The sequence below is a fragment of the Bubalus bubalis genome, chromosome 2, assembly GCF_019923935.1.
Source record: "Bubalus bubalis isolate 160015118507 breed Murrah chromosome 2, NDDB_SH_1, whole genome shotgun sequence".
NCBI lineage: Eukaryota > Metazoa > Chordata > Mammalia > Artiodactyla > Bovidae > Bubalus > Bubalus bubalis.
In genome coordinates, this window is record NC_059158.1 from 12,660,984 (window position 1) to 12,683,663 (window position 22,680).

Below are 22,680 nucleotides of genomic sequence, written 5' to 3' on the forward strand. Positions count from 1 at the left end.
CGCCGCCGCCGCCGTCGTCCCTGCAGTCGCCGCTGTTGCGTCTATTGCCGCTGCTAAGGCCGCCGCTGCGGTCGCGAGCCAGAACGCCGTCACTCGTCAGCGCCCGGCGAGCCTGCGTCATTACGCTGCGACCGGCTGATAGGCGAGGAAGGGAGGAAGGAAGGAAGGAAGGGCTGGTCGAGCCCGCGCTCTCGGCCGCGCGGGCCGCTGGGAAATGTAGTTAACGGGGGGAAGGCGAATTCTCGGAACGGACGCGGAAGGAGAGAGGTATGGTTTGCCGCAGAGGCACAAAGCCAGGGGGTTCCATTCCTTATCCTGTGCTCGGCTATAAACGTAGACTTAGAAAGACGCATTTAACACAGAAGCAGTAATCTCCTTCTTTTCTCGTGGTTGGGAAAGAGGACAGAAAGTGAGCAGTTAAATCAGACAGGAGCGAACATTATCTTATAAAAAGAAAAAAACTGGTTGAAAAAAAACAATGTTCATGATCTTTAAGCCTAAAGCAGAATTAGAAAAACATACAGTGTCATTAATGTCCCATTGTTACATAAGAGCTGTTGTCAAAGAACGCGAATTCTGGTTCCACCACTCTAGTTTGACCTTGGATAAGTCAAAACCTTCCTCCTCCCTATAAAATGGGAACTTTAATATCCAGCTTATAGAGCCGTTGTGATCATCCGAGTGGAGCACTTAGTATATTTCCTAGTATATGGGAAATGCAGTAAATGAGTACAATGACTACCTACAGCAGTCAGCTCACATGAGAGGTAAAGGATATATTAGCAGTAATAAAACTATACATATATTTGCCCCAAATAGAAGACGTATTTAGGAAAGTGAGTAAGTGAGCTAGGCTCAAACACTGAATCCACAAAGTATAGATATTTTTAAGAGTTGACCGTTAAAAAGATATTGGTGATCAGGTGGTGTAGAGGTCATTCAACGGACAAGACAGGGGTCCAAAGAATTCAGGTGGCATACTGGAGGACCCTTAGCTGGGCAGACAAAGCCAAGACTATAACTCAGCTCTTCTGTAAGAGTTCAAACAAAGTAACCAAATGATTAGCAAAAAAATCTACTACTGTGAAAACATAGGCTTAATGGGCCATTTGGCTTCCCTGATGGTTGACACGGTAAAGCATCTGCCTGCAATGCAGATGACCAGGCTTCAGTCCATGGGTGGGGAAGATCCCCTGGAGAAGGAAATGGCTAACCCACTTCAGTATTCTTGCCTGAAGAATTTCATGGACAGGAACTGGGTGGGCTACAGTCCAAGGAGTCTCCAAGAGCCAAACAGGACTATGCAGACAGACACACACTTAATTTTAAGTCTATCGCTTAGTAGCTATGAAGCCTTGGGGAAGTTATCAGTCTCCTAAGTTTCAGTTTCCTCATCTGCAAATAGAGTGAATATATATAGTTCATAATAACTGTTTAGAAAGCATCTAATAGCATCCAGTTATCAGATACAAATAATTAACTGTAAGACTGTTAAACCAAACTACCATCAAACTGCATGACTCCAATCACTATATAAATCATATAAGTCAAAATGTGAAGCTGAACCTACAGTACCTTGAAATATGTAGTACCTTCCAGCACCTAAGGAACCATGCCATATCAAGCATAGGTTTACAGAACAAATGGCATCTCTGACTAAAACCACCAAGACTATAAAAATTTCCCAAACATGATGGACAAAATTAATCTACCTCCTTTTTGTGCCTCAGTGTCTTCCCCCTAAAGCACACTCTTCCCCCTAAATCTCTTCCTCCTAAAGCACTCCATCTTTCTTAAATACAATTGTTTGTCTTCAAGATTCTTAGCTAGGAATGTGACAAGCAGAGTAAAGTAATTCATAGTAAGCTAACTTACAGGAAAGATGTGTTCAGTTCAGTTGCTCAGTCGTGTCCGACTCTGCAACCCCATGGACTGCAGCACGCCAGGCCTCCCTGTCTATCACTAACTCCCGGAGTTTACTCAGATTCTTGTCCATTGAGTTGATGATGCCATCCAACCATTTCATCTCTGTCGTCCCCTTCTTCTCCTGCCTTCAATCTTTCCCAGCATCAGGGTCTTGACAAATGAGTCAGTTCTTTGCATCAGGTAGCCAAAGTATTGGAGTTTCAGCTTCAACATCAGTCCTTCCAATGACAGATATGTACCTGAATCTTTAATTGCACTACATATATAAGAGATTGAACATAGCCACATCCCATTTACCCTTTTTCACCCTACCAAACTCAAGATTTCTAGCACAGGAGATTGGCTGGGACTCAACAATCATTCCTTTGTTCGGGGCTTGTTATTTGGTGTATGGAACAGCATTCATCAGTCAGTGACAAGCAGAGTAAAGTAATTCATAATAAGCTAACTTCCAGGAAAGATGTGTTCAGTTCAGTTGCTCAGTCGTGTCTGACTCTGTGCGACCCCATGAATCACAGCACACCAGGACTCCCTGTCCATCACCAACTCCCAGAGTTCACTCAAATTCACATCCATCAAGTCGGTGATACCGTCCAGCCATCTCATCCTCTGTCGTCCCCTTCTCCTCCTGCCCCCAATCCCTCCCAGCATCAGAGTCTTGTCCAATGAGTCAACTCTTCGCATGAGGTGGCCAAAGTACTGGAGTTTCAGCTTTAGCATCATTCCTGCCAAAGAACACCCAGGGCTGATCTCCTTCAGAATGGACTGGTTGATCTCCTTGCAGTCCAAGGGACTCTCAAGAGTCTTCTCCAACACCACAGTTCAAAAGCATCAATTCTTCGGCGCTCAGCTTTCTTCACAGTCCAACTGTCACATCCATACATGACCACAGGAAAAACCATAGCCTTGACTAGACGGACCTCTGTTGGCAAAGTAATGTCTCTGCTTTTGAATATGCTATCTAGGTTGGTCGTAACTTTTCTTCCAAGGAGTAAGCGTCTTTTAATTTCATGGCTGCAGTCACCGTCTGCAGTGATTTTGGAGCCCAAAAAGATAATGTCTGACACTGTTTCCATGGTTTCCCCATCTATTTCCCATGAAGTGATGGGACCGGATGCCATGATCTTTGTTTTCTGAATGTTGAGCTTTAAGCCAACTTTTTCACTCTCCACTTTCACTTTCATCAAGAGGCTTTTCAGTTCCTCTTCACTTTCTGCCATAAGGGTGGTGTCATCTGCATATCTGAGGTTATTGATATTTCTCCCAGCAATCTTGATTCCAGCTTGTGCTTCTTCTAGCCCAGCATTTCTCATGATGTACTCTGTGTATAAGTTAAATAAGCAGGGTGACAACGTACAGCCTTGACGTACTCCTTTTCCTATTTGGAACCAGTCTGTTGTTCCATGTCCAGTTCTAACTGTTGCTTCCTGACCTGCATACAGATTTCTCAAGAGGCAGGTCAGGTGGTCTGGTATGCCCATCTCTTGAAGAATTTTCCACAGTTTATTGTGATCCACACAGTCAAAGGCTTTGGCATAGTCAATAAAGCAGAAATAGATGTTTTTCTGGAACTCTCTTGCCTTTTCCAGGATCCAGCGGATGTTGGCTATTTGATCTCTGGTTCCTCTGCCTTTTCTAAAACCAACTTGAACATCTGGAAGTTCACGGTTCACGTATTGCTGTAGCCTGGCTTGGAGAATTTTGAGCATTACTTGACTAGCGTGTGAGATGAGTGCAATTGTGCGGTAGTTTGAGCATTCTTTGGCATTGCCTTTCTTTGGGATTGGAATGAAAACTGACCTTTTCCAGTCCTGTGGCCACTGCTGAGTTTTCCAAATTTGCTGGCATATTGAATGCAGCCCTTTCACAGCATCATCTTTCAGGATTTGGAATAGCTCAACTGGAATTCCATCACCTCCACTAGCTTTGTTCGTAGTGATGCTTTCTAAGGCCCACTTGACTTCACATTCCAGGATGTCTGGCTCTAGGTGAGTGATCATACCATCATGATTATCTTGGTTGTGAAGATCTTTTTTGTACAGTCCTTCTGTGTATTCTTGCCACCTTCTGCTTCTGTTAGGTCCATACCATTTCTGTCCTTTATCGAGCCCATCTTTGCATGAAATGTTCCCTTGGTATCTCGAATTTTCTTGAAGAGATCTCTAGTCTTTCCCATTCTGGGTTTTCCCAAATGGTGAAGTGGTAGAGAATCCACCTGCTAATGCAGGAGACACGAGTGACGTGGGTTTGATCCCTGAGTTGGGAAGATCCTCTGTAGTAGGAAATGGCAACTCGCTCCAGTATTCTTGCCTGGAAAATTCCATGGGCAGAGGAACCTGGCAGGCTACAGTTCACCGGATCCCAAAGAGTCAGACATGACTGAGCAAACACACACATGTGCACACAGCATTCGTATCCCAGCTCTGAAAGAAAAGGACATGCAAAGAATGGGGGTAGATTCAGATAAAACTTCAGGATATAAGATTAGCAGGATTTAGGGAGATAAATCCACATTCCTCTTTAGCCTTGATCTTAATTGTTAATAACTGTTAATGATAATTGTTAATGATAAGTTTTTGAAGTTAAGCAAATGTGAGGGAACAATAATGCATTAGTCCCAGATTTAGGTAACTGAGTTATTGGCAACTTTTCCAAGATTGAGAAGGAATAAGAAACAAAAAGAAATCTGCATTTTAAACTTCCCACTGCCTGATTTTACCCAGAAATAGTATTAGCCTCAACTATGGGATGAAATAATTTCTTACACGTAATTTGAGATTCTAAGCTAACATTGTTTCTGTGCTGAAATTCAGTTTGGAATCACAAATCAACAAATCTAGAATTCTTCACATATTTTTGGTACAGAACTTATTGTTCAGTTAGGAATTACTAGAAGTAGAATGAGTTATAACAAATTATTCTGATTATGAAACAAAAAACTGCCCACCTTCAAACATACAAATAATTATTGAACATATCTCTAAGAGATACTCTATGTAAATTGGGGAAAATATCAAATGTCATGGAATAATAATAGGGATTCCTGAATTCCTTCTAGCTATATTAGGATTTAAGTTTAGGGGGAAGGGAATAATTATTATTTCATACTTTCAATTAAGCAATTTCTAGAAATGATAAAATTTAATCTCTATAAAACCTATGATATTCTGTAGTTCACAGAATTGGAAGCTATCACTTGCAGATTTTCTGTTTTAAAGTAGCTATCTTCTTTAATCATCCTTTATTCATAACTTCTATTCTCATCAGTCTTTTGGGCTAGACAAAACTGAAATGGCTCTGAGAAGTGATCTTATGTTTTGGGTTGTTTCACTGGGTGTATTTTATTAGAAACTAATTTCTCCCCTACTAGGTTTTAGACTTCAGGGTTTTTTTCCCTCACTGCTATAATCTGAACACATAGAACAGTGTTGACACATACCAGCAACTCTACATATACTATGGCTCATTTGCCCAAAATCCAATTACGACCAATGCCAACTGTTTCCATCTTATTGTAATAAATACAAGGATGAATACAGCTAAACTACTTTCTATAACCTTCCCTAGCTTGCATACATTCTTTTTCAGTACACCATAACACGTTAATATTTCTCAAATTCATTCATTTACTCATGATAAAGCATTCATGAACATTATGAACAGATCCCTATGAAAAAGTTATGCAGGAATTATTATCCTCTCACCTTTGCCAGCACTCTGTCATTTTTGTAGCCAATTTTTGTAGCCAATTTAGGAACCTACCTGCTACTTAAGCTTGGGGTTGTTTTAAGATTTTTTTTTTTTCCAGTTCAGTGGAGAATTCCACACTTTAGGAATTTCTATCTCTGATGGCCTTCACATTGACTAAAATGTTTAGCTCCTAGTACTGTCTTATCGCATAATATGAATAGATGCTTCCCAAGTGTATGATATGATAGCCATTGGAAAGACAAGACTCAAATAGCTGGCTTAGGATCATCTGGAAATTACAGGATTCCCATCATGGCATGGGGATATGAGGATATATTGAAGGAAGGGAGTGAAGAGTACATCAACAGGGGCATTTGCCTGTGAACGGCATTGTACAATAGACCTCCAAATCACAGAGAGAAGCCATGTTAGGAATATAGTAGAATTCAATGTGTGTGTTTCTATGAAGGATAAAGGGGGAAAAAAATAACTGCTATTCATATTCAGATCAAGTGGCAGAAACTAAAACGAAATACAGAAGGATAGGAATTCCTTCTCAATTGGTTGAAAACAAAAATTAGAACAACTTTACTTTTCTTAAATCTGGATCCAGGTTTTTTCAGCCAAAACAGATGGTGTATTGGAAGAAATCTTAATTTATGACAAGCCTATTACTACGAGGATCCCTCTCCCCCAAGAAATGTCTTTAGTTTTCCTCATAGAATATGGTATCTGTCTGCCAATTACAAATTTGCAAATAGATTGCTGACCTTTCTTTAGAGATAAGGAATATCCACCAATTATAAATGAAATACAATTTGGTCTACACCCAACGAGGATTTAAAAAACAACAACAACAAAAAAAAAACAGCATTTCTGTCTTCTTCAAATGGCAAGAAAATTTTAGCCAAAGGAGTATTTAGAAATGACAATTACAAGAAGTTAGAAGGGTATATATTTAGCCTACCTACACAAAATGTGGTATTTGCTATGACATGTATTGAAGCAATTTATTTTATTGAGAGTAATTTTAGATCTATCTCTATGATATTTCTATGTGATAATTATTACCAAGCATTTTATTAGATAGAAAAATAAGGTTAAACTAGTGGGGATTTTTTCCAAATGTATTATGATGATTATAATGAACTTCAATCTCAAAGGGAGAAACTCAAAAAAGGGGTTGGAATTCTACAAAGGTATTGGAGTTTCTGTCTATATCTTAGGGACAGAGGTCACAGCATCAGGAAGATATTTAAAGATGTACATTATTATACTCATTAACTTACTGTGTTCTCTGGCTTTGGGGAATAAAGTAATACTTAAGACTAAACAAATTAACTAATATAATCAAATTTTGATTAACTATCTATATCACTTAATTCCAACATGCCAGTTAAGATACTTTATTCTTCCTGACTGCATATGTCAATGTGTAGTAGTCTTTGGCATATATGTGTTTATGTATCTTCCATTAAAGTTGAAGCCACATTTTAAATTCATCAATACTAAATGGAAATCCAGTTTTACTGAATGAAATAACCAAATTCAGGAAGACCAGTCCCATCCTAATGTTTAAGACAGGTGATGAATCAACAAAGATGAAACATACATTGACCCATAGGCCAAAAGTGAACTCGGACAAACAACTGAGATCAAGGCTAAAGAAGGACATAGACATGTATAAACAATTTATGAGCACAATCTAAACATTAACACTTGTTAAGAACCTGTAACAACCCACTCCAGTATTCTTGCCTGGACAATCCCAGGGACAGAGAGGCCTGGCCAACTGCAGTCCATGGAGTTGCAAAGAGTTGCACACAAGTAAACACACACACACTGTGTGTTCATTTCGAATCTGAGCATTTAGTGTCTATGTCCGTGCACAAAACAGGAAAACAGCCTTTGTCCATGCAGTACATTACACTTTATCATCTTAATGACTTCCCTTAAAATTTACTGTGTTGTGCTCTTTTAGCCGCTGGTGCGTAACACTAATAATTTACCCCCAAATTCTACATTCTAAATTCTAAACACCTGCTACTAAATTCATCCAGTACAATAAATCTAATGGCTTAGTTCGGAGAAGGCAACGGCACCCCACTCCAGTACTCTTGCCTGGAAAAAGCCCATGGACGGAGGAGCCTGGTAGGCTGCAGTCCATGAGGTCGCTAAGAGTTGGACACGACTGAACAGCTTCACTTTCATTTTTCACTTTCATGCATTGGAGAAGGAAATGGCAACCCACTCCAGTGTTCTTGCCTGGAGAATCCCAGGGACGGGGGAACCTGGTGGGCTGCCGTCTATGGGGTCGCACAGAGTCGGACACGACTGAAGTGACTTAGCAGCAGCAATGGCTTAGTTTAATTTTTTAAATATAATTCCTTACTTACATTAGAAAACTGGATTCATTATTAAAGTTGCAATCCATGTAAAACTATAACGTTTGCAAAATTCAGTTTGCTCACACTGAGACCAAGCTTTTTTATTTTTAAAAAGCATTTGTAGAGGATGCTGGAATTTAATGGATTTATTAAGACGACTTTTCAGAAACAGTCTACCAATTATTGTGTTAACAACCCTACTATACACGTCACCCACCCCCTTCACCAGAAAGGCACAACCTCCCCATCTTAAGAGTGTCTCTGGCTACTCAGAGGCTAACAACACCGTTCCTTGGGAGCTTGTTAGAATAAAGGATCATCCCAGGCCTGCTTAATCAGAATCTGCCTTTCAACAAGGTCACCAGGTGATTCATATGCACAGAACATCTGAGAAGCGGCACTGTTTTAAGAATTAACCATGCTGCAGAAGTCATAAAGCCCATCTGAAATGTTAGCAGTCTGAGACTAAACATTAGATATAAAATATACTTGGGCACTTTAAAGGGCACCTTGCTAATTCCCAGCTCTCCTTCTTCATTTGTACAAATTTTCTTTTAGAATTAATTCATGAAAAACAAGAGACATGGACAGAGTAAACCATCTTAAAATTCAAGAAGCTGTGAGCAAAGAGAAATTCTGAAAAATATCAGACTACTTCCTCAGAATTGCTGTGGCTTTTCTCTTTTCCAAGCACTCACAAAACTAATTTTAAGGTAGAAATTCTAAGAGGGAATATTCTTGGTACTAGGTGAGCGTCTAATATCTAAAATGCTGTATAAAAAGTCCAGCTGCTGCTGCTGCTGCTAAGTCGCTTCAGTCGTGTCCGACTCTGTGCGACCCCATAGACAGAAGCCCACCAGGCTCCCCTGCCCCTGGGATTCTCCAGGCAAGAACACTGGAGTGGGTTGCCATTTCCTTCTCCAATGCATGAAAGTGAAAAGTGAAAAGGAAGTCGCTCAGTCGTGTCCAACTCTCAGTGACCCCATGGACTGCAGCCTACCAGGCTCCTCCATCCATGGGATTTTCCAGGCAAGAGTGCTGGGGTGCCATTGCCTTCTCCGAAAAAGTCCAGCAACGTGGAGTAAAATCTTTATAGATGTCACTTTCCTAAACTGTCAGGACAGGAATGATGGCAGCTTTCTGCTTAACAAATCATAAAAGCAATTAAATAATTACCTACTAATAGCCTGATCTCTTACATAGGTGCTCTGAAGTCAAAACAAAACTCAGATATAGTGTTTCCTCCAAAAATTACTTCTGGGGAAGAAAAAAACCTAATAGTGGATTTTTAGACTAAATATTCCTTCCCTGACATTAGTCATCAAAAGTATTCTTTGCACAACATACCTACAGCTCTTAACTCTCACAACAGAGAAGGCCTAAAAAGTTGTGAAATACAAGAAACGAAAAATCATTTTTTAAAGGGCTCACACACACCTCCTCTCCTATAGGCCAAACGTAAATACATTTGTTCATAAGAACACTTATACATCAAAACATCAAGATAATGGAATACAACCAAAGTTTCTGTGAAGAGCAGGCTGAGGAATTCCTGCTCGCCATTAGTCTCCAGCCAGCTATTTAAGTAACAGTTGATGAACCAGCGGCTTGAAGCACATGTAGATTTTTTTTTTCCCCTCTTATTTAACATTTGGTACATTTCATCTTTACCACGAGGTGGGAAGAAATGAAATTAAGCATTTTTAATTTTCATTAGCAGCTTTTTTTCCAAAGGAAGCTAGACTATTAGCTGAAATGAAATTCTGGATTTAGTACATTCTTACTGTCTATAATACTACCATAAGTAGCAGAGCTGGTTCAACTGACCAAACATAATGGTTAACGAGATGATTTTAAATCCAGTACCTATAATCTGCAGCCTGTCTTCAATTTATCTCACCTTGTTTGGGTTCATTATAGGGACAACAGGGTACCATGAGTCAGCACAAATATGGTTCTTCAAAACCAAAAATCAAAAAGAACTCATCCAACATTCTCCAAAGCAAACATGGAGTTAGACTATTCTACATACAATATTAAATCGGCAGTATTGCCAAACAAACAGAAGGCAACTCTGCAGCCATGGAGCAAAGCTGGTTAAACAGACCCACCTCTGGTTTGGGAAAGATAAGGCCTACGAAGGTCTGGATTCAGAATTAGAACATCAAAGCACATCCCAAGTCTCCACCGAGGCCCTCACCAAGCCAACACACAGCTTCAACCAGCCATGATGAGATCCAAGCCACAAGTTGACACGTTAGCGCCTTTTCCCTTGTGTGGTCCTCACATCCTACCCTTTCTGTGAGTCAGCACGTACCTCCTAAGCACTCAGCATTGGAAGCACCTGCTTTTCAGCTCATGGCTTTCCACTGAGGTGCTGGGATCACGTGGTCTTAGCTTTCTGCCTGCTAATGTGAGAGTATAACCCCCTTTTCTTCCTGACTAGGTAGTGCCGTGCTGAACGGCAGTTACTCTGTAAACTGGTAGAGAGGACACAAATCTACAAAAAGCCACTAGGAGCAGACGGCTGGGAAGGAAAAGCCATTTTTTTCTGTTTTCCCTGCTGGCCCTGGTGCACAGGCCTCTCCTTTCTCTCATCATCGGGGCCTCACCTTTGCTACACTTCCTCAGATAACCGCTTCTTTTTCTCAAGGTTTGCTTTGAGTTTACAAACAAACCGACTTTCCCCCTTCCTTTGCTCTATCATTAACTTTGAAACAGCATTTTTAGAAAAGGTACAATAGTTCTTAAAAGCTTTCTAAGTTCAAGCTAAGGAAAACTACAGTGGCCAGTTCTACACCAGGTCGAAAGCCAAGTCAGATCCTTTGTTTAGATTTTTTTTTCAGCAACTTTCACTGACAACTCCCTACCTGTTCCAGCAATATAGGGAAAAAAAAGGGAGGAAATGTTTAAGGGGTGATGTAAGAGAGCAGAAGGGAGGGCTAAGGAGAGAAAGGGGAGAGCAAATTGTGAATTCTGATAGTCACGACAAGCAATTTCTGAAAACTCACCGTCAAAAGTTCTGCTAGGTCCGAGGCTAACCTGAACTCACCTTTGGTGGATTGACCCTCTTCAAATCAGTCTTCTGAATCTACATTGACTCCTCATTGACCCAAATTCAAATGCTATAAAATAAATGAAGGAGATATGAGGGGTACCTTGCAAGAATGGGGGTACCTTGCAAGAATGGGGCTTCGGATGTGCGGAGGATCACTTACTAGTGTCGTAAATAATGAACGACTGATAAATAATACATTAGAAAGAAAAGACCCTCCGTATTGCCACATCATGGTGTCCTGAGTTCCATATCCAGAGTACCCGGTGCAAATTGGCTACATGTTTGCTAGAAGGCTGAATGCATATTCACAAAGCTTTTGCAGTTCGTTATTTTCCTCAACCACTTTTATATGATGGAATTTTTTTCGGTGTATTTCAAAAATACTTTACAATCTGTAAAAATAATTTATTATTATTAAAGCACCTCTAATCTCCCCTTTCTTTTTGTTTATGTCCCTGGTGGCTCAGACAGTAAAGAATCCACCTGCAATGCGGGAGACCTGGGTTCCATCCCTGGGTTAGGAAGTTCCCCTGGAGGAGGGCATGGCCACTCACTCCAGTGTTCTTGCCTGGAGAATCCCCACGGACAGAGGAGCCTGGCGGGCTACAGTCCATGGAGTCGCCGAGAGTCGGACACATGGAGCATCTAAGTAAGCACACGTTTTTTTCTCTCTTTTTTAAAAATTAATTAATTTTAATTAGAGGCTAATTACAGTATTGTGGTTTTTGCCATACACTGACATGAATCAGCCATGGGTGTACATGTGTCTTGCATCCCAAACCCCCCTCCCACCTCCCTCCCCAGCCCATCCCGCAGGGTTGTCCCAGTGCACCAGCTTTGCGTGCCCTGTTTCATGTGTCGAACTTGGGCTGGTGATCTATCTCACATTGGTAATATACATGTTTCAATGCTATTCTCTCAAATCACCCCACCCTCGCCTTCTCCCACAGAGTCCAAAAGTCTGTTCTTTATATCTGTAAGCACAAATTTTTTGGCTTGTAGAATCTTAGTTCCTTGACCCGGGATCCAAGTGGGGGCCCCCAGGGGTCAAACTGGGAAGTGTAGAGTCCCAACCACTGGACCGCCAGGGAGTGCCCCCTCCCTTTCTTTTTAAACACAGCTTACCTCAGACCATGTACTACTTGCTGTGTCAGAGGTAAACAGAAAAAAAATCACTTTTATGTATCAGATGAAGATAGTACTCTCCCTCAGGGATTATACCAAAATAGGGACTGTGAATGACAAGAGAAGAGTAAATAGCCTTTAAAACCAGACTTTCAGAATACCATGTGACAAATATTTACTATATTCTGAGCCATATGTTCTGCAGATAGAAACATGATGGTGATATGATGCTGCTAAGTCACTTCAGTCGTGTCCGACTCTGTGCAACCCCATGGACTGCAGTCCACCAGGCTCCTCCCTCCATGGGATTTTCCAGGCAAGAGTACTGGAGTGGGGTGCCATTGCCTTCTCCGTGATGGTGATATAGGTCCTGCCATTTAGGGACAAGTAGAAATGGCTATACTTTTACTTTATTTTTAAGTGTTTTGAATAAATACTTATGCAGACAAGTTTCCCTTTGGAACTTTGTATTACATAAATGGCTGTAAGTTTACATTCTTTATTTTAAACAATTTTTAATCAGAAAAAAAGCTACACTTAAACCAGCATTGGATGGCATCATGGACTCAATGGACATGAGTTTGAACAAGCTCCAGGGGTTGCTGATGGACAGGGAGGCCTGGCGCACTGCAGACCATGGAGTCACAAAGAATCAGACACGACTGAGCAACTGAACAACAAAACCAACATTGTCCTCACTCCCTGGGCTTGGTGGAATTGTGATCAGGACGCTGAACTAGGGAATGTGTTGAGTGCTATTCATTTATTTATTTTTAAAATTAACCATTTTATGTATTTATGGCTGCTCAGCTTCTGGGATCTTAGTTCCCATACCAGGGATGGAACCTAGCCCCGCTCCAGCGGGAGCACAAAGTCCTAACCATTGGGCCACCAAGGAATTCCCCTATTCCTTTACTTAGATGTAGATAAATTCTTTAGTTTAACAGACAAGGGTAAAAGAAAATACTATAAAGTGTAAACTGTAGACGGATACTGAGGTTGCAACGGGACAAACTGTGTGACCGGACACTTGCAATATCCAAGCAGGATATTCCAGAGGGGAGGCAGAGACCAAGGAATGTGATTGAAAGTTTCCTACACTCTTACTTAGACTTCCCTGGTGGCTCAGTGGTAAAGAATCCACCTGCCAATGCAGGAGACGTGAGTTCAATCCCTGGGTCAGGGAAGATCCCCTGGAGAAGGAGATGGCAACCCACTCCAGTACTCTTGCCTAGGGAATCCCATGGACAGAGAGCCTGTTGGGCTACCGTCCATAGGGTTGCAAAGAGTCAGACACCACTTAGCGACTAAATGGCAACACACTCATTATTTAGTAACTAAGTGCGTGAAATCATAGCACTGAGGTGAATCCAGGGCCATGTACCTCACTGCGTGCTCTACGTGCATTCTTTTTCATCCTTAAAGTGTCCTGTAGGGAGTCAGCTAAAAGAGGAAGGTTAAAGTACTTCAGGCAAAGTCATATACTTGGTAGTTGACAAGATGGGTTCTGAACTCAGGTCTGACTGATTTCAAAACCCTACATTCCTTTCTTTAATCCAGGCAGCATTCTAGAACTTCCCACTGCCAATGGGCAGGTGCAGGGAGTGAAGCCTGAGATGTTTACGGAAGCTGCTCAGCCCACTGACATTCCTGCCTCTTCTCACCAGGGTTTGTCCAGCTGCTGCTTCCCAGCCAGGGCCTTGGCAGGGCTCCTGGAGTGAAGTGAGAGCTGGGCTAACCAGGTCAGGGGGACAGTGGCAGATGTCTTAGTGGGCCCCCTCACCTGTGAGTTCCCTTCTTTGTAGGGTTCCCAGAAAACCTAGAAGATGCCCAGATAAACATGAATTTTAGAACAGCAATGAATAACTTTTTTTAGTGTAAGAATGTCTCAGTCGTGCAAATATTGGATGGGACAACTTCTTTGCTAAATCTGGCCACCCTGTTTTTGACCCTATTTGAAAGTCTTGAGTTAGAATTAGAAAGAGTTGCAAGCATGCTGGAGTGACTTACAACTCTACTTACAACTCTAAAGATTACAACAGGTGATCTTCAGCTTAGAATTCCGGTCTATGGATCGGAATTGTAGGAAACGCTACAACACATCATACGTGCCCAATACCTACCCAGGATGTTCAGTGGTTTATCACGGATGCTGCTGTTATTCATGTGATTAGCTTCTGGTGCAGCATATATGTCTTGACATGAGCGTGTCCATGACTCAGGTATTCGAGACATGTAAATTCCTATTTCTTTAACTCAACAGGATTCTGTTCCAAAACCCCATTTTTTAGAGGTAGCACAAACATAAACTCTCAAGTCAGGTCTCAACACACTGCCTTTTCCTAGAGTTGCTCCTAGGGTACATGTCCTGCTGTAGGGGTGGGGCACCTGATTCTTGATGTCCTCTGGGCCTGCGAATTGCTGCCAAGGCACCTTGCCTTCTTGGCCTTCTGCCCTCTTTGCTCTCCTTCCTACTGGGCTGAGATGCACAGGGTCCCCCATCCCTCTCCAGGGTCTCCTTGCACTCCAGGGCATCTGCTTTGGGGAGTGAAGCCTGATGCTCTTTGCCATCAAATCCTACTATCTCAGGTTTTGCCTTCTCCCCAGGGATCTTCCCCTAGGGAAGGGCACATCTTTTCTCTGGAGGACTCCAGGCATTCGTGTCCTCTTGTTTCCCTTCCACCCTCTGAACACCCTCTGCCTAGACCATCTTTTTCTGGGCATGGCCCATCCTCTAGCTCTCAATATTTTTCCTGTGTATTCGATTCCCCTAAGGATCTTAGGTTTTTGGAAGACATTGGAAGGTTATTCCTTTTCACCCTTACTTATTACCACCACCATGCCAACAATGAATACAAAAGATTTTGCTTGGAAGGGAGAGAGAGGATAAGGCTAGAACAGAGGCAAGTATTTTAACCAATTGACTTTAAACATCCTCAGACCCCATTCCTCCTTTTTCCTCCCCCTAAGTCAGATCTTAAGAATTAGATCCTGATTTGTTTGGACACAAACTTTGCTTTTCCACGGGAGTCCCCAAATATGGCATCAGTATCAGATGGGAAGCATTTAAAACATGGATTGTCAGGATCCCACCCAGACGCATAGCATCTCTGGGGTTGAATCTAGGAAGGTGTATTTTTTAAAACTGTGGACATTTTTCTTACATACTCAGTTACTCTTGTCCACTGGCCTGCTTCTGGGAACAACTCCCCCTTTTTTCCCCACATCTGCCTTCTTTCCCTTTGTTTCTTATCCCTGGTGCGGCAACTTCCAGTTAAAGGTTCCTTGCATAAAACCAAGATCTAGTGTGGAGTTCTGTATCCATCTTTCAAAGAGAAGATAATCTAGAGGGCAAGAGGATGTTCAAGAGTCTTATCTCCTCTTATTTATCTCTTATCCCAGTTTTCTCATCCTTCAGTGTCCTGTCCATGTTCCAAGAAGGGAATCTTAGTCTAACCCACCAAATAGGACCATCCAACAACATGCTTCCAACCATCTCAAATGCAAAACTGATAGGGGCAGAATAAAGGGGAAAAGTAGATGATTAAGTAGTTAATCCCACTAGGGGATTGTAGGTAGAAAAAACATGGGAGACCCCTGTAATTAATAATTACTCAAGAAAGCAGTTTTGCTTAACCACAAAACCAAGCAGGCTTGCCTAGCAACAAAACCATGCAACAGAAGCACAGGACTTGCCCCCAAACAATAAAACCCTGGTGACATGAGACCCACAACTCCCCAGTGAGCTCAGTACGTTAATGACCCCTAGGATATACTGTCTAGGGATGTTGTGTGTTGTTGTTTAGTTGCTAACTCGTGTCTGACTCTTTTGCAACCCCCTGGTCTTATAGCCTCCCAGACTCCTCTGTCCATGGGATTTCCCAGGCAAGAATACTGAAGTGGGTTACCATTTCCTTCTCCAGGGAATCTTCCTGACACGGGGATTGAACCCGCGTCTCCTACATTGGCAGGCTGATTCTTTACCACTGAGCCACCAGGGAAGCCCAGGACATGCTGCCTGCACACATGAAAAGCAATAATTTGTGGATCTAGCTTGCCCCTGAAGGGACAAGAAAACTCCCCTGCTCAACCTGGAGGAGGAACTGATGATGGAAGCATGATGTCTACTCAAAAAAAAGAAGGAAGTTCTTCTCCCCCTCCCCACATTTTTTATTGTAAAACTGTAGCCCGGTAAGTTCTTGGGACACAGCATTTCTCACCCACCCACCTGTCAGCCTCACAAACGTCCTATTCTAATAAATCACTTCTTATCTACCGCTTTGCTCTTGCTGAATTCTTCTCTGTGCTGAGACATAAAGGACTGTGGTACCAGAGCTCTTTGGAGCCTGGTTTCAAAACTATTTCCCAGAGACCTAGATGCTGCTTGGTTCTTAGGAAGAATCATCAGCAGATCTAAGCATCCCGGTTTTTCACAGCTTGGGGATACTTCCAGAAGAAAGGCTTATACGATTAAGATGTATTCCCAACACATGTAAATTACAAAGGAAGGTTCTTAAAAAATTGCTTGTATTGATTTGTTTAAATTATTGTTAAACATTTATTTGAAGAAACCAGTTCACCTTTCTAAAAAGTGAATATGGCTAGGTAGGACATGTCAGGTTGGCAATGTCATTGGCCTATTTTTTTCTACAGTGAGATTAGGAGTACTGAGCTAAGTTGGGGCTCTTATAGGATTACATCCTAGGGAGTGATAATAGATACACTAACTGAAAATCGTTCACAAGTAATGATGGGAAGCACTCACTCCCTGGGATGGTAGTTAATATTTGTAAAAGTCAGCTATGCTTATTGACTCAACAAAAAGTCATGTACTGTTCCTATGACAGCAGAATATCACTCCACATTAAATAACAGGACAAAGGTTCTGAAAAAGGAGGAGGGTGGACAGACTGAGCAGAAGCAGAGAAGTGAATGTAGTCTAAGCAGATACCCATGATTCCTTTTTCTTGGGAAAGTAAGTTTACACTGAATATCTCATCCCAGGTTTAAATTATTGAGAAATGTATCCTTCCCTTTAACATTGATTAAGCAGAGCCTTCCCTGGTGGTCCAGTGGCTCAGACTCCACGCTCCCAAGGCAGAGGGCTCAGATTCAAACACTGATCTGGGAACTAGATCCCATAGACCATAACTAAAGACCCCACACGTCACATCTAAGACCTGGCACAGCCAAATAAATTAATTAAAATAAATAAAAAAGATTAAGAAATGACAGAAAAACACAACTATTGTATGATTTCAATTATCAGTGGAATCTAAAAAATAAATGAATTACAAAATAGAAACAGAGTTATGTATAATAGAGAACAGTCAGTAGTCCCTGGAGGGGAGGGAGGAGAGGGGAAGAGAAAAATAGGACAAGGAGATGAAGAGGGACAAACTTCCAGTTGCAAAATAAGTGAGTCCTTGGTAAGAAATGTACAGTATGTGGAATACAGGCATTCCCCAGAGGATGAGATGGCTAGATAGCATCACCAGCTCAATGCAGATGAATCTGAGCAAACTCCTGGAGACGGTGGAGGACAGAGGAGCCCGGCATGCTACAGTCTACGGGGCTGTGAAGAGTCATACACGACTTAGTGACTGAACAACAACATCTTTGTATGGTGACATATTGTAACCAGAGTTATGGTGGTGAACGTTTTGAAATGTCTAGAAAAAAATCACTGTGTTGTGTAACAGGAAATAACATAGTGTTGTAGGTCAATTATACTTCAAAAACAAATACATATACAAACTCAAAGGGATCAGATTTGTGGTTACTAGAGGTGGGGATAGGCGTATGGAGAGAGGGGGAATTAGATGCAGGTGGTCAAGATACCTCAAACTTCCAGTTACAAGATACATAAGGCCTAGGGATATAATGTACAACATGATATATATAGATATCCCTGCAGGTGGCGCTAGTGGTAAAGAACCACCCACTGCCATTTCAGGTTAGACATGAGATGCTCTAGCATCCCTGGGTCGGGAAGATCCCCTGGAGGAGGGCACAGCAACCCACTCCAGTAATTCTTGCCTGGAAAGTCCCGTGGACAGAGGAGCCTGGTGGGCTGCAGTCCATGAGGTCGCACAGAGTTGGACACAACTAAAGTGACTTAGCACACACGTTATGTAAGACGGTTGTTAAGAGGATACATCCTAAGAGTTGTCATCAGAAACACACACACACACACCCTTTTTTCTGTTTCTTAACTTTTTTGTATCTATATGAGATGACGGATGTTCACTAAACTTTCTGTGATAATCCTTCATGATTTTAGTCAAATCATGGTGTACACTTTAAATTTACACAGTGCCATGTATCACTCACATCTTGATAAAATTGGAAGAAAAAAGTCAATTAAGCAGCAGTATCTGTTCAAAGCTGATTGATCAGGAAATATTATAACAGATACTGTCTACGGAGCACGCTGCTAGATACTGTAAATAAAGGAAGCTAGCTTTCCTGCACAGAGTATCCAATTCTTTCCTAAAAGGTCGACACAGACATGGAATTAGGAACCAAAGAAATCAGACCTCACAGGTTGAAACCAACCATCAAGTTTTGCTTAAGCCAGTCGCACGAGTGGACTTTCTTCAACTTCGTAAGTGTCCATTGTACTGGGGCTTTATTGTTTACAGAAATGAAGATCCGTGCTTCCTGAGGGCTGGACAGCGGCCCTGGCTGGTGACAGCTTTTATCTCCAGTGGGAGTTGGGAGGAAGAGGGCCACTTGCTGCTCCTTGATGAGCTCTGGACCTGCTCTGGGGACTTGGCCTGGATGGAGCTAATCCCCAGGGAGACCATCAGCAAGTCTTGCCAACAAGTGCACTCTTTCTCTCAATACTTGTGTTGTTTTATGTATTTACACTTTAGATATAAACTTCGCTCTCTGTGATGGCTTGCCAGATTTTGAAGCATTTTTTCCATTCTGTTATTTATTCTTTTTTTTTATTGTGTTTCATTATAGGAAACTGAGATCCACACTGGTTAGGCTACATACTTGAGGTCACAACTTTGTGACTTAGTAATAGGATGGATGGAGAAGGCAATGGCACCCCACTCCAGCACTCTTGCCTGGAAAAATCCCATGGACGGAGGAGCCTGGTGGGCCACAGTCCATGGGGTCGCTAAAAGTCGGACACGACTGAGCAACTTCACTTTCACTTCTCACTTTCATGCATTGGAGAAGGAAATGGCAACCCACTCCAGTGTTCTTGCCTGGAGAATCCCCGGGACGGGGGAGCCTGGTGGGCTGCCGTCTATGGGGTCGCACAGAGTCGGACACAACTGAAGTGACTTAGCAGCAGCAGTAGCAGCAGCAGCAACAGGATGGATATCTCCTGACTCAAATTCCAGTGAGCTTTACACTATTTGGGATATGTTCTTACTTTGTTTTCATTGAGTAATTAAAAAAATCTTACTATTCCTTTTTTATAAAATTTATTTAATTGGAGAATACTTTACAGTATTGTGATGGTTTTTGCCATACACCAATATGATTTGAGAGAATAGCACTGAAACATATACATTGCTGTTTCTTCTTAACATTCATGTCTTATTTCTCATCAGTGCAACAAAGGATTAACAGAACTGGTAAGTTTAACACTTGTGCAGTCCATAGGGTTGCAAAGAGTCAGACATGATTGGGCGACTGAAAGAACGAACAAATATTGTGATTATGGATTTATTTAGATTTATTCTTACCATCTTGTTTTGTTAATTATCTACCCTGTTTTTTTCTATGTTGCTTTTCCCTTCCTTTCTTGCCTATTAATGGATTAATGGCTTTGTTGTCTCTGCCTATCCTCCCATCTGTTGGTTGGAAAGCTGTAACATTTCCTTCCTTCCATTTTAACACAGATCATATGAAATCGATCAGTCTTTCCTTTTCCAGGACATATAAGCATTATAGAATGCTTTCACTCTAATCACTCCTCTCAAATGTTGACGATATCTTTATCCCACATCATTTTCACACTTCCACACAAGTTTTGTTCTGTTGATGCTTTGTTTTTTCTTTTGTTTTCTAGCCATACCACGCAGCTTGTGGGATCTTTGTTTCCTGACCAGGGATCAAATCTGGGCCTCCTACAGGGGAAGCAGGAATCCTAACCACTGGACGACCAGGGAAGTCCTGGTTGATGCTTCTTTAGATTTAACCATATATCAGCTAGTTTCTTTGCTCATCACTTTCTTAGCTTTTATTCCTTCCTTCCGGTTTAATTTTCTTCTTCTTGAAGTACTTCCTTTAATCGACTTTCAGTGGGATTGTCTATAGGTGGTAAATTCTGTGTCTCCGCCTAAAATGTTATTATTTGCCCTTGTTCTTGAATTATTAACAAACCAGAAACTGAAGCACAGATTGACTTTCTCTCAGAATTTTGAAGCTATTCCACTGCTCTCTTCATGAAAGAGCATGAGTCTTGGAGATCCAGTTAAGCATGGTTCAGATAGTTAAACACAGCACAGGGGCCCCGGAGCAAGGGTATGACCAGTGAGCAGTAGACCTGAAAATGTGTTTGGGGTCAGGTCAGACAAGATTAACCTAAATCCACAGAAAGATCAGGGCTTTTTTTGGGGGGGGGCAGTTGTCCCCTACTGAGAATATAACTCACCTCTTGAAGTGAAGTATTAGTCATTCAGTCGTGTCTGATTTTTTACAACCCCATGGACTGTAGCCCACCAGGCTCCTCTGCCCATGGAATTCTCCAGACAAGAATACTGGAGTGGTTAGCCATGCCCTCCTTCAGGGGATCTTCCCAACCCAGAGATCGAACCCAGGTCTCCTGCACTGCAAGCAGATTCTTTACCATGTGAGCCACCAGGGAAGTCCAGAGCTGGGCTTTGACATCAAACAGACATCAGGTCTGGAGCTGCCATTCACCTGCTGTCTGACCTTGAGTGATTTTAAACTAGAATAAGCTTGATTATTTCAAGTTTTGTGATTTGTTGGTTTTTTATTTCTTGATGAATGATCCAACCTATCCCTTTACAGAATCATCAGGATGTCCCAACCTTTAGTGAAGAGCTCTGTTTCATTTCCTTAGAGACTGGAGATCACCAATGATGGTGGTACAGACAGCAAAGTCTCTGACTAGGAGAAAGGAGGAATGCCACACCACCTGTAGTTTTCCATTTTCCTCTGGAAAGTCAAAAAACTGGGAGTCAAATATATCAGGGCAACCACTATACCAGGATTTGGGGACTGACAGCCTGATTATGACCATCTAGCTGGATCTGAAGCTCACACAGCTCCGTCATTTTCTGGCCCTTATGATCTTGACAAATCCTTAACCTAAGACTATGTTTTTTCATCTACAAAGTAGGGGGTGATGACAGTATCTACCTCACAGGGTTGTTGACATGATTTCAGGAGACACTACATACGAAGTCCTTTATGCTCAGTAATGATGCAATGGGGATGTTTGCTAATATTAAACAGGGGTATCATTTTGCCTACAAATCATAGTGCCCTCTGGTTCTCCACTGTCTGTCAGTGCCATGCCTTCCTTCACAGAGTGGTGGGTGGTATCCTGAACACAGCTTGGCTTTTAGACCTCACCCAGGTATATAAGTAACCTTGAGAGCCGAGTTTCCCTGAATGAGGAAAGAGTTGTTTTAATTCCAAGAGCCTTCCTTTACATATTCAAACCTAGGTGGTCTGAGCATTTTGTTATGAGTTAGAGTGTAGAGAGAATGGCTCTGTGGTATAAAGGCGGTTCCTGTGAGACCGGAAGGGAAGGAGAAAGGAGGAATTAAGAAAGGGGACGTGAGAAGAGACAGAGACAATTAAATGTTGAGAGCACTGTGGGGATGCCTCTTGGTCTGTGAGAAGAAACCCAGTCCGCCAAGCCTTCGGGATAAGACATTAGGAAAACCAGTAGACGTTAGGACAGCATGAGAGGGAGTTTGAGACTGGTGAGGCTGATGTCTGCTTCTCCCCGTTGGCGCCCTCCCAGCCTTGCCTTGGATGGAGGGAAGCGCTGGGCTCCAGAAAGCACCCCGCTGGTCCTTCTTGCGGCACAGGTGGTTTCTGAAAGACACCACGAGTGATGCAGAAGCATTAAGTCGCTGTGAGCGTCCAGGGCTCACCTGCCATGCGTGGGCATGGCACAGGAGTGCCAGGGCAGGGGCTGTGTGGTGGACAGCCCAGCCCCTGGAGCAGGGAGAGCTGAGCCTCACATGTTCCAGGGCTAGGCCAGGGGGGGAAGCAGGCCAGTAGAGAACATTTGCCAGGCTTCCTGCGAACAACCATCCTGCAGAAAGTCTCTTAGAGGACAGACCATCGCTGACAACAGCGGTGGATGAAGACAGAAATCTGTGCCCCAAAATTAAAATAAAAGCTACTCTTCAGCTGGGGTATGGTGGCCCAGATGGTAAAGAATCTTCCTGCAATGCGGGAGACCTGGGTTCAATCCCTGGGTTGGGAAGATTCCCTGGAGGAGGGCATGGCTACCCACTCCAGTATTCTTGCCTGGAGAATTCCATG

At 42.4% G+C, this 22,680-nt stretch overlaps 1 protein-coding gene and 1 long non-coding RNA gene across 6 annotated transcripts in view; one reads left to right on the plus strand and one right to left on the minus strand.

Moving 5' to 3' along the window:
• NUP153 (nucleoporin 153) overlaps positions 1 to 10,302 on the minus strand; it is an 80,767-nt gene extending 70,465 nt beyond the window's left edge. Inside the window, exon 1 of one of the 3 annotated variants that reach the window (XM_044927539.2) lies at positions 10,115 to 10,302. Coding sequence is in view for 2 of the 3 variants with exons in the window: in XM_044927532.2 (XP_044783467.2) it covers positions 9,441 to 9,479 (39 nt within the window). In the remaining variant the exon portion in view is untranslated. Of the gene's footprint in view, positions 1 to 9,440; positions 9,495 to 9,903; positions 10,038 to 10,114 lie in introns of those variants that run through there. The other 2 variants (XM_044927536.2, XM_044927532.2) reach the window with 2 other exon arrangements.
• LOC123329133 lies at positions 26 to 16,461 on the plus strand. 3 transcript variants are annotated; one of them, XR_006544315.1, is made up of 3 exons: positions 26 to 267; positions 11,529 to 11,710; positions 16,110 to 16,461. It is a non-coding gene; the product is annotated as an uncharacterized LOC123329133 (long non-coding RNA). The 3 variants fall into 3 exon arrangements; XR_006544313.1 differs by lacking the exon at positions 26 to 267 and adding an exon at positions 10,342 to 10,738; XR_006544314.1 differs by lacking the exon at positions 26 to 267 and adding an exon at positions 10,342 to 10,656.
• The last annotated feature ends 6,219 nt before the right edge of the window (positions 16,462 to 22,680 follow it).